We start from the raw sequence: 12,337 nt of genomic DNA, 5'->3' as shown, positions 1-12,337 counted from the left end.
TCGGCCCCAGCAGGAGCCACGAACAGCGCTCAGTGCAGTCCAGTGGTTAGCGATGCTGTCGCAGCTGCCACTGCTGCTGTCCTTGCTACTGCTGCCGCTGCTGAGGGCGCCGCGGGCCTGCGCCGAGGGCTTGCCGGCGGCGCTCCCCCGGGAGCGGGTCCTCGAGTGGCAGGGTGAGTGTCCCCAGGGCCAGGGAAGCAGATGGACTCTCAGGAGCAGGGCATGGTCGAGGGAGAAAAAGAGGGGCAATGGTGTGGGCGGGCGGGGGCAGCTGGTTTGTGTGGTGGCTGCGTGGCTGCAGTTCCAATGCCCTGAAATCCGGGCAGTCCCCTTGCTGACACAGCCAGGGGTGCGCCTGGCTCCCAGGGCCGCGCATCCTGAAATCCTTTGACTCAGCTCTGAGGGGGTCTCAGGCTTTCAGACCAGGCTGAGATAGGAGGGTATGAAAAGTTTCAAAACATAAACTTTTTGTCCCCTCCCAAAGCGAGCTCGTCTCCTAGCCTCCTAGCCAGAGTGGCCCCAAACAGGCATTTCAGTTCTGCCCTTTGATGGGGGGGGGGGGCACTTCATCTTTACTAACTCTTCTCAGACCAGGTAGGGGAGAGGAGCTCTGTGATCCAGATGAATTATACGAGCTAGCACAAGTTTATTCTTTGCTTCTTAGTTTCTCTCAGTAGAATAATAGGGTCTGTGATATCCATGAACCACTGAAGAATAAGTTACCCCAAAACATTCACATGCACACACGGATCAATTCAGCAAACATTTATTGAGCACGTGCTACCGGTAAGACTAAATAAGGAACGTGTAAGGAGAACTGAAGAAAGGTTTCTGACCTGCAGGGATCCTTATTCAGAAATGGGCCGTCTCTAAGGTGGAGAAAGCCACATCCCAGAGCAAAAGTCTGAGCCTCATCTTCTCTGCCTTTGTGTAAAACAAGGTGTGATCAATGTCTGCATTTTTCTTTTTGCTTTGTCAATATATTTTGTATATAGTTTTTGAGATATTCTTTCATGTACTAAAATATCAAGACAAGTTGAACAACACCACTCATTCAAAAGTGGCCAAAGGTTAGAAATACTCTTACCTTCTTGGTTAGTTCAGTAAACACTGCTCCTGTGCATGCATATAAGACCCCATAGATGTAGTCCAACCCCATGAAGAGTCTGCCATGCAGTGATTTTGTCTTTTTATTTTGAAATGTGGGATTTGCCTGAGCACTCTGTGGAAAGACAGAGCTCACATGACAAAAATTGGAACTGGGCCACACAGAGAGCAGGTGCTGGTGATCCTCTGAGCCAGAGTTAGCACGATGGGCTAATCCTTTCTATATATGGCAGACCCAATTCCTGGCCTGAGATAGTTACAGAGTGCCTTCTCTTTAATAGTCAAGGGCACTCTGAAATCAGTACTCTCTGCTACCTTCAGTACCTTGCAAGTGCAGTTTGCAAATCTGAAGGAGCTCCATGTAGTCAACATAGAGATTCTTCAGATATGAAAATGCTACTACTGGTGTCCCAAAGAGCAAAGAGTGTGTAGTAATTGTCACCCAGACTGACCTCCCAGACTCCAGTCACCTGCATCAGTGGGATTTCAAGTGTAATCTAGACAGGTTTAAAATCAAAATTTTATCTATATAAAGAGAGAAAAGTAAAGTCTTAGTATTGGAAAGGAAGTGAAACATTGTCCACTCCAACTGTACATTCTTTAGATGCAGAAGCTGAGGGTACGGCTACCGTGTAGTTAGCCATGTTTGGGGTGCCTCAGTTTACCATTGTGTTCACTATACCACACCAATTCACCTTTAGCCATGATTAACATCCAAGAGCAACTGGGAGAAAAAATTCACTCATTTTTGTTTCATACCCTCTAATAATGGATATATACTAACTTACATCAGATTATACATATAGTATTTTTCATCTGAATTATTTAATATAAATTTGTTGATTGATCAGGTATGTATTATAAGTATACCAGCCTTGGGAGACATGATAAGATTTCATTGTGCTGACTTTTCAATCATTCATCAATAATTTTGTATTCAAAAATCAATAGTTAGAATGTCAAGTAGTAGTCAAGTTCATGCATTTCAGTCAGAGTCAGACTCTGAATTCAACCCCACTGTGTCATTTACCAGCTGTGTGACTTTGAGTAAGTTACTTAGGTTCTCTATGCCTTAGTTTCCTCTTTTGTAAAAACAGAACTAATAATAATGTTTACCCAAGTGTTGTCCTTTTGTTGCACTGTCACTGAGGCTTCTCCTTCCTCTGGCCAGTCCAGACCATTCTGATAAGTTGACAACCCTGTACCAATTATTCACTGTTCTGAATACACGTATAGCACTGTACTTGGTAGGTCTGGAGCCTGTCTCCTACCTCTGGTTGGCTATACTAAGAGGCCATATTGTGTTTGTTTCTCTTTACCCAGAATCCGGTCCATTCTTCTAACAAATGCTAAAACTTGATAAGCAGAATGAAGAAGGGTCCAAGCATCCTAGTGAAACGTGGGCATAGTCATTGCTACAGGAAATTACCTGAACACAAGAAAAATGCTTTGAAGCCATGTTGGGGGTTGAATATCATAAATGTGAACTGACCCCAACCAAGACAGTAGGACAGTTTCCTCCAGCAGTGCTCAGCTTGCTGGTGGCAGGAGTGTGAGAAACCCCAGGCTCTATCAGACCTGGGGACAAGCAGAGTAGGCTCTTCTGAACAACCAGTGAGGAAGGGGAGTAAGGATGTGGATGAACGTGAGGTCCAGGTGCTTGGGCATGTGGTGCTACGTAAAGAGAGAAAGTGAAATGGTAGGGATGGCAATTCTTGACATCTCTGCCAGTGGGAGGAGAGAGGAGTAGCTGGAGACTTTGACTGTTCCCTTGCTATCTGTCAAACACTATGTGCTTTTGCTGTCTTGGTTTGGCTTCATTACTCATTGGAATGCAGGTAGTTTATTTGGGGGGTGATTCTAGAAAGTACGGTAAGGAGTGAGGAAGGGAGGCAGGAAAGGGAAGCCTCTATAGGCAACTGGGGCTCAATTTCATAAAAGACCCTCTGGAGCCCTGTGTGGATCTCCGTGGCCTCCTGAGGGGCCAGAAGCTGGGGTGTTTGCTCCCAAACTCCCCATCTCATTGAATGAGGGTCACTCCTGGCACCTAAGCCCCCTGAGTTTCTAGCCTTCCTGTAACACTCTCAGACAAAGTCACAAAGTGAGCTAGGGTACATGGAACTGCCAGTAGGAGAGTGAGCTCCAGGGTAGGGGTGTGAGTCCTGAACCAACAGAACCTTCTGTGCTCCCCCATGTTGGGGAGATCAAATCATGTGTAGGATATGACACTGTCCCCCAAGAAGCTGAGAGTCCAGAGACAGAAGCAGAAACACAAACAGTTGCAAAACAGAGCCGTAGGTGTTATAACAGCAATAAGCAAAGCCCAGAAGGGATGCAGAGGAGGGCCTGGCCTGGGAGCTGGACACTCACAAAGGGGCATTTGTTTTCCTAAAGGCTAAGTAAATAGTTGCCATATGGGAAGAAGTGAGAGAGAGCATTCCTGGTAAAGCATATTTTATGTGAAAAAAAAAAGAATCATGTATTAGCAACAATGAAGTTCAGTGAGCCAAAAGATCCTATCTGAGCTCTTTTAGGTGCAAGGGGAAAAGTCCACTGAAAGTCACTGGGGTTGTAAGGGTCCCAGGATCTCAAGAAGAACCAGGAATAGGTTCTCCTATGTACCCAGGCCTCCTGGAACCTGGGTATTGGCCACTGGAATGAAGCAGCTACCTCCTGTTGCTCTCTCAGGGCTACATGGTGGCTCCTGCTGGTTCTTTCTGTTGTCTGGATTCTTCTGCTTCTACTTTCAGGACCTCTCATGTGTAGCTCCCACCACTTCCTGGGAAGAGTCCCTTGACTTCCTAGGAGGAGCTGGTCACACTGTTCCCAGCATGCTGGCCCATCCCTGTGCTCTACCACTGAATTAAAGGCTTTCCCATGGCTAATTGGCCATGGTAGGGATGTCAGCTGCACACAGGGGTGCTGCCTCATCAGGGGCTGTGGATGGCGTAGATCCTCAGAGCAGAGTCAAAATCAGGACAAGAAGCTGTGATATGTCTATATTTGGAAGCCTGAGAGAAATAAGGAAGTGAGAAGTTGAGTTGGTGGCATTCGTTCTAAACAAAGTCTGGGTGAGTGGATGGGGTACAGCAGAGAAGGGCCTCATGCATTTGGACAAAGGGGAACTAGATCACACTTTTAGGTTTAAGTCAGTTTGGGTTCTGAAGAGGGTAATCATGGAGGGCAACAAGAGATCACCTAAAAAGTTAAAATTGAGCTGAGTCAATTCTAGTAGGAATGGCAAAGAGTCGGAAGTTTGGATTCAAGAAATAAGGGTTAACTGGGCGCAGTGGCCCATACCTCTAACCCAGCAGCACAGGAGGCTGAGACAGGAGTGTCACAAGTTCAAAGCCAGCCTCAGCAAAAGTGAGGCGCTAAGCAACTCAGTGAGACCCTGTCCCTAAATAAAATACAAAATAGGGCTGGGAATGTGACTTAGTGGCTGAGTGCCCCTGAATTCAATCCCTGGGCCCCCAAAAAAGAAAGAAAGAAGTTTTAAAAATAAAAAATTTCTTTATTAAGAAGTTACAGAATAGGAAGAGTACTGGTAATTCAATGGAAATTCCAGATTTTGGAGATGAACCCATTCTAGGTAGTGACCAGATGCAAGATGTGGTCATAGAAGTGGTCACTAAAGTGGAGAAAGAAGGTCCTCACAGCAGAGAAGTTCAAGGAACCAAACATCCAGAGCAGTATTAAATCTGGAGCTCCAGAGTTCAGAACTCTCTCTTTGGTAAACCTCAATAAGAAATATATTCTGCACCACGCACAATGGCACACGCTTATAATCCCAGCAACTTGTGATGCTAAGGCCTGAGGATAGGCAACTTAGTGAGGCTGTGAGACCCTGTTTCAAAATAAAGAATAAAAGGGGCTGAGTGATGTAGCTCAGTGGTAAAGTGTTCCATACCCCCCCCCAAAGCAGTATATTTTACATGAGAACCTGCAAAATATATATACATATATATGTTACATCAGAACCTACAACACACACACACACACACACACACACATGTATCTGAAACAAAAATGTCCTTCAAAACAATATCCTTACCTACTGTGACATGCTGCCTCTCTCGTACTCGATTCCATTTTGTTTTGCTGGTCATGACACAAGGCACTTGGCTAGAGTGCTGGGTCATCTGTAAGAAAGTTAAAAACTATAGGGTGGGAAGACAGTAGAGAGCCTGCTGCTATCAAAGTCATACCAAATGTGGAGAAGAGTGGTTCAGGACAGTGGGGCCATGTGGCAAGAAAAGGAAGAGGAATTAGTGTGGGGGAGAGGTTTCTGAGAGGAGACAGCTCCTGGAGACAGCAGTGCCGAGTAGCTGTGGCCCTGCGAGTCCCCCAGAGCTTCTATTTCTAACACAAAGGTTAAAATGCCTCTCTTCTTTGCTCCTAATATTTTCTGACACTTGGGGAGTGGTTACTCTGTGTTGTTTTACATACATCCACATATTGTAGCCTCATAACAACAAGGTAGGTAGTATTAACACCTCCCCTTTTACAGATGAAGCAAAGTTAAGTAACTTTGGAAAATTCTGTGGGCATACCTAACCCTTCTTCATTTGTAAATCAATAGGTCCTCAATCTTTCAGGCACTCACTAGTTCAGAGAACCCCTGGCCATAACTATGTGACCCCATGACATAGTTAACTCCGTACCCTGCTGCAAGACAGGAGCATATAATTTGAACTTGCTGCAAGAGGAACAGGAGGTCAGCTCCTTGCTCTCTGTAACTCCTCCCTTTCCAACCCACTAGTTCTACATGTGGGAGTGAATATTTTCATAAAGCAGAAATGTGTAGAGCTATTGATTTATTTATTGTTCTAGGCAATTCCCATGTCCCTAGGCAATGAGCCATTCCCTTAATCTGGAGATTTGGAATTTAAGTAAAAGCATGATCAGAGAGTGGCTTAGCTGCCCTTCCTGGTGTGAATCACTCCAGCCATCTGGACATGGTTTCTGCTGTCTCTGTCTGTCATCTCTCAGCATCTCCCCACTTCAGGTTTTTTTTTTTTTTTAATCCCACCTTCTCTGACAGGCTTCTTTCCTCATGAACCTTTGCACATCAGAATAGATTTCCAGCTTTCCTGGTCCTTTTTATTCTTTCTCATTAATGTTCTGAAGTCTTTTCCCATTGGTGGTTGTCAAAGTAACTGACACCACACAGTGCACATTCCAGCCAATGACCAGAAAGGTTGAGCTGCAGGGGTAGCCTAGGTGTCCCCTCCGCTCCTCTTCCTTGACTAACAATCTGCTTATTTATCTCAGGTTTTCTGAAGTAACCGTGCCTTTATGTTACCTCTTCTGAATTCATCCCCATGTGGCAAACCCTCATATCATCTATCAAAGTAAGATATTTAAGGGATTTATAGACACTTCCCTCCATTTGCTTTCAGAAATTATCCTTGAAAGCTTTTTAGGAGATACTCCAATACACAGCTAGGAACATAAATTTTATAGCTTGAATTGATCAAAATGAAAAGAAATATTATTGTTTATAAAATTACAAAAGAACACCTTATAAATATTGTCTTAAGACATTTAGGGGGAAATATTTTATAAACCCATCAAAAAAGTTGAGGATTATGATTAGGATTTCTATATCGTGGGTTCTATGATACAGAGCAAAAAAAAAAAAAAAAAAAAAAAAAACAAGAGGTCTCTGCTTTTATGAGTGACCCCATGGCTTTTCAATTTATGATACTTTCCAGACTACTATAGTTCCAAAGAAATGTGTTTAGAAAGTTCTACTATTTCTTATTTTCTGCCTTCTACTCTTGAGAAATTTTCAATGATGAAACTGTAAACAGGAAATTCAAAGTGATTCTTTAATTGTAAACATTTTCTTATTTTGCTGCTCTTTGGTACCATCCATGTTCAAAGTCACAGCTTGCTTTTACTGTTATTACCACTGAAGAACTGAAGCCACCTTTATCAAGATGCCATGACACCAGCTAGGTGCAGTTATGCAAGCCTATAATCCCAGTGGTTCAGGAGGTCAAAGCAGGAAGATTGCAAGTTCAAAGCCAGGTTAGCAACTTAGTAAGGCCCTAAGCAACTTAGCCAAGACCCTGTCTCAAAATAAAATATTAAAAGGGCTGGGGATGTGGCTCAGCAATGAAGTGTCCCAGGGTTTAATCCCCAGTACACACACACATATATACCAAAAAAAAAAAAAAATTATGTCACCAGCACTTATAAGAGCCTCATTTGTAGATGAAGAAACCAAGCCAGATAGTCTTCTAGCTTCAAATAGATCTACCCTAAGAGAAGGGCTCTGTAATTCGTCAAAGTTTTTTGTTTGTTTGTTTGTTTGTTTTTTATTTTACACAGTGCTAATCATGTTCAGATAAGAACAGGGAGGGCTTCATGGACATGTACCAGCATAGTTACTCAGGGCTTAGGGTTTGGTGCTCTGTAGTTTGGGCTCTTGGTTTTTTAACTCTTATCTCTGAACTTGTGTGCCTTATGTGAATCTAACAGAATAATGACACTCAAGCCAGAGGCTTGAGTAAAACCACCTGGTAAATCCTTCCCAGGGTAGCTTCTCAGTTGCCATTCCTGCTCCACAGTCACTGCTGCCTTCCACCCCGGAGGGCAACAACATTGCCAAGAGGTTTGGGGGCAGAGGCCTGGGGCCTGGGATTGGACACCCTGTGGCATCTCAGGGCAGGCTGCTGCATGCCCTGAGCTGGCAGCTCCACTTCATGTTTTGTGAGGACTGAGTGGGAGTCCATGACCTCTGTCCCATCCAGGTACTGAGTGCGTGCCGTCCTCGGTATTCACAGAAGTTGCAATCCCTTGTGGGCCCATGGGAAGGAGAAATTGATTTGACTTCCCCATGTCCATCCAGTGCCACGCATTTTCAATTTATCCTGGACCCTGCAAATCGTGTAGGCAGTCCAAATAAGAGGGATGGAACCCCCAAACATGATTTTGGAATGAGACCTTGTTTGCAGATAGGGTCTTTATAGAGGTAAACAAGTTAAAATGGGGTGATTGGAGTGTCCTAGTTCATATGAATGGCATCCTCATCAGAAGGGGAAACTTGGACAGAGAAACATGCATAGAAAGTAAATTCTGTTAAGAGACAGGAAGAAGAGAGCCAAGGAGAGAGGCCTGGAGCAGCTCCCCCGCTCCTCCCCTCGGCCCTCAGAGGGAACCAAGGTTGCCACTCCTTCATCTTACCAATCCAGCCTCCAGAACAGGGAGAAAATTAATTTGTCATTGAAGCCACGCAGTTCATGGTCCTTTCTTAGGGCAACCCTAGCACCAGAGATTATAATATGTCTACCACTGAAAGTTTTTTTTGTTTTTTGTTTTTTGTTTTTTTTTTTTGCTGTTTTGTTTTAATTCCTACCTAGAAATTAAGTAAATATATAGATATTTTAAATAAGTATATTCTCAAAGCAATTAAGACAGATAGCTCAGTGTAAACGCTTTTGCCTTCAATAATGTTGTATTATTTCCAGACCTGTTTTGGTTGATGGTGGAGCTGTTTTCTGTTTTTGTTTGCTTTGGTGACCTAGTCTCTGCATCATTTCCCCCAGGGCTTTAACATGCAGGCGTCTGTGAGATGTTGAACAATGTCTGTCTTCTTGTGCTTGCCATAACTCGGAGACTCCCTGGTGACTGAGATGATACATTTTCAACACTGTCTATAGGATAATAACAAAGCCACTGTGAATAATGGTTTTTATATCAGCAATGTCTATTGGGTACCTTCCAGTTAAATAAGGCCAAGTGATGGGGGAATAGACCATAAGCTAAAAGGATGAAAAATGTTTTCAACTAGGTTTAAAATGCATTGCTAAGATAGCGAGTTGTAGCAAAGAGCCAGGGACAAAGAGAGGGAGATAGGATGGAATGCAAGCAGCAAGGACAGTGTGAAAGGGTTAACCCTCCCACAGGGGGCTGGTAACAGGCAATTTGAAGCCTCACAAAAGTGCAGCCCAGCGGAGCTGATTAAGCTGGGTTTCATTTTTCCCACATGTGAAAGAGTATTGTGTTCTTCCGTGGAACTTGGAGCAATGATTTGGGGAGATTAGAGAGAAAGAGGAAGAGAACATGTAAAAAGATTTAGCAAGAGGGGTCCCAAGGGCCTGTGGAGCTGCTGATTATCCAGGTTCAGAAGCTGCAGGAGAATAAAGAAGTTTCAGAGTCAAGGACAATGCTAGGACAGGGAAAGAGAAGGATGTTCTGCAACAGGAGGAGGAGAGGTGGTTGTTTTGCTTTTGTTTTATTTCTGTTTTTGTTTGCTTGCTTGCATTTTGTAGTCCTGGGGATCAAACCCTACCACTGAGCTACATCCCAGCCCTTTTTTATTCTGACTCAAGGTTTTGCTAAGTTGCTAAGGCTGGCCTCCAACTTGCAATCCTCCTGCCTCAGCATCCTGATTCAAGGAGAAGATTTTTTAAGTACTTATGTAACTTTTTAGTTAATTAATAGAATGCAGTTGACAGAAACTCAAAGACTTCAGATTATTAATAGACACACCAAAACTCAGAAGATTTGACCTAAAATGCACATTTCATGCAGAAAAGGGTCAGAAGGGCTGGAACATTTTTTGCTTAGTCCTGTGGATCTGTTCTTTCAAGAACCAGGCAGGTACCACTTCCTGTAGGCATGGGAAATTCCTCACTTACTGGATTGGAAAGTCACGTGAAGAACCCAGATTTTCCATATCACTCAGCAGTGAGCAGGACTTGATTCTGCAGCTTACAACATCCCTTCATTGTTCACTGAAGGGGATGTGACAAACCCAAATCTGTGACACTGGACAAGGGGGACACAGCTCCAGAAAAAGCTGACCACCTTCTGGTTACAGAGAGATGCCCTCCCCATTAACTTTTGGGCCCCATCCCTGCCAAAACAGAAATGCTCTAGGAACAGCAAGAAAACGGACCAACTCAAGAGACGCTGCAGGCAGGAAGTACGTGAGCCCAGCATGAGCTACATGGGCTGACGGAGTAGAGGAGGTTGAGCCCAGAGGATTGGGCTAGGCGATTGAAATTGGATTGCAGCTTGTAAACTGTGGCTTCCTAATAGTTTGTCTTAAACATTGCACTTGACATGAACCATACACTTGAACTTTTTTCTTTCAGTTCTCTTAACATAGAGCAGCACAGAGGCCAACTGTATGTACGTAGTTGAATTCAGTGAACTCCATCGCGTTGAAATTTATTGAATAGCAGGAAGCCCTTTGCTTGCTTAAAATGCCACCATAAAAAAAATAGTATTTCTTTAGGAATTTTATTTTACTGTTTCAATTTTTATTCACTTTTTTTTTTTTGTTAAAAATGTAGACACTTCATGGAGGCCTAACAGTTCAAACCTCATCTTAGTCACTTAATACTCCAAACCTTCAATCAGCCAGTACTAAGAGAATAGTTATCTTAAGTTGAAGACAGTATTGAAGGCAGGGAGAGGTATTGGAAGGGGTACTAAGTTCACTTTCTAAAAGAACCTCCAGTTGGCACTGTACATATCAAACTGTACTCTTGGCCCTAGGCTTTGGATTCTGACATCTTGGCATTATAGAGATTGGCAGGCCTCTGACAGTCCTTTGAATACTTGAAGGCAAAAAAAAAAAAAAGATTCATTACAACTACCTTTCCAGAATCATCATGTATTAGTCAGTTTTCTGTTACTATAATGAAATAACTAAGGCTTGGACTTTATAAAGAAAACAGGTTTATCTGGTGAGTATCTTATGGCAGATGGCATCTTGGCCAAAATACATGTGAGAAGGAGATTCCCCCATGGCAAGAAAGGAAGCCAGACAGAGGGGAAGAGGCAGTTTTGCACCTTTTCTATACAATCCTTTCACATGAACCAACCAGAGTCCCATGAGAACTGCATCAGTTCTTTCCAAGGGCAGCACCCTCCGTGACTTCATTACTTCCCACTTGGCCTCATTTCTTAAAAATCCTATCACATTGCCACACTGAGAACCAAGCTCCCAACACATGAACCCTTGGACACACTCACACCATGTCCCAACCATAGCATATCCCACTCCACCCATCACCTAATCCACTCACCTCTTCCCTGTATGTGATGTCTCCCTATTGGCTAGGTCTAACTGCTCTCTCCTGTTCTTTGCATCACTAATGCCCTGATGCCTTTAGTCTCTCCAGGTGGATCACAGCAATAGTCTCCAGACTCTTCCCCAAGTGTGCTAGGGTACCATCTCCTCCCATCTAATTTAGAACTCCTCTGGGGCAGGAGCTTAGTCATTCTTCTTTGATTGTCTTGGCACCTAAAACAATGCTGGGCACATAGTAGGTGCTCAGTAATGTTTTTGTTGAATGACTCCCCACCCTGATTCATCTTTTACACCACAGCCTCAGTCGTGTCTTGTCCCAAAGCTCCCTTTCACCTGAAGAAGAATATACAAATTTTTGAATAAAATTCAAGTTTTTGCTGGGCACAGTGGTGCACGCCTGTAATCCCAGAGGCTTGGGAGGCTGAGAGAGGAGATCGCCAGTTCAAAGCCAGCCTCAGCCAAAGTGAGGGGCTAAGCAACTCAGTGAGACCCTGTCTGTAAATAAAATACAAAATAGGGCTGGGGGGTGTGGCTCAGTGGTCAAGTGCCCCTGAGTTCAATCCCTGGTACCCCCCATCAAAATTCAAGTTCTTCATAAAATGATCCCAAACTACCTCTTTCTGACTTCACATTTTACTACAGTCAATATCTTTTTAAATTTTTATGTTATTTATTTTAGATATACATGACAGTATATATTTTGACATATTTATACAAACATGGAGTATTTATTTTAGATATACATGACAGTATATATTTTGACATATTTATACAAACATGGAGTATATCTTACTCTAATTAGGATCCAAGTCTTGTGGTTGTACCTGATGTGGAGATTCATTGTGGTGTACTCATATATGTATGTAGAAAAGTCATGTTAGATTCATTCCTCTGTCCCTCCTGTTCCCATCCCCCTTCTCTTCCCTTCATTCCCCAGATTGTCATCACCCAGGAGCTGATTATTTGCATCATTTCTCGGCGTTGGTGACATTCTCTGTGCAGAATGACTCCTCTGCATGATTTCTCACCTCTCCTTCTAGAGATTGACACTCCCCCACTCTCCTGACCACTGTGACAAGGACAGGGATCTTTGCCTGTCTTGTTCATGAGTGTACCCATGTTGTTACAAACATTAGGTCCCTGGTAAGTGTTTGTGGGATGAAAATACAATACGAG

General features: G+C 43.6%; 1 protein-coding gene across 1 annotated transcript in view; it reads left to right on the top strand.

The window, feature by feature from the left end:
* The first annotated feature begins 7 nt into the window (after positions 1 to 7).
* Pla2r1 (phospholipase A2 receptor 1) overlaps positions 8 to 12,337 on the top strand; it is a 120,645-nt gene continuing 108,315 nt past the window's right edge. Inside the window, 1 exon segment of the mRNA XM_015479221.2 lies at positions 8 to 173. Within this exon segment, the coding sequence (XP_015334707.1) occupies positions 53 to 173 (121 nt within the window). The 5' untranslated portion in view covers positions 8 to 52.

This window comes from Marmota marmota, unplaced genomic scaffold (genome assembly GCF_001458135.2).
Source record: "Marmota marmota marmota unplaced genomic scaffold, marMar, whole genome shotgun sequence".
Classification (NCBI taxonomy): domain Eukaryota; kingdom Metazoa; phylum Chordata; class Mammalia; order Rodentia; family Sciuridae; genus Marmota; species Marmota marmota.
The sequence above is the reverse complement of the archived record's forward strand: the minus strand, read 5'-3'. Positions and strand labels throughout refer to the sequence as shown.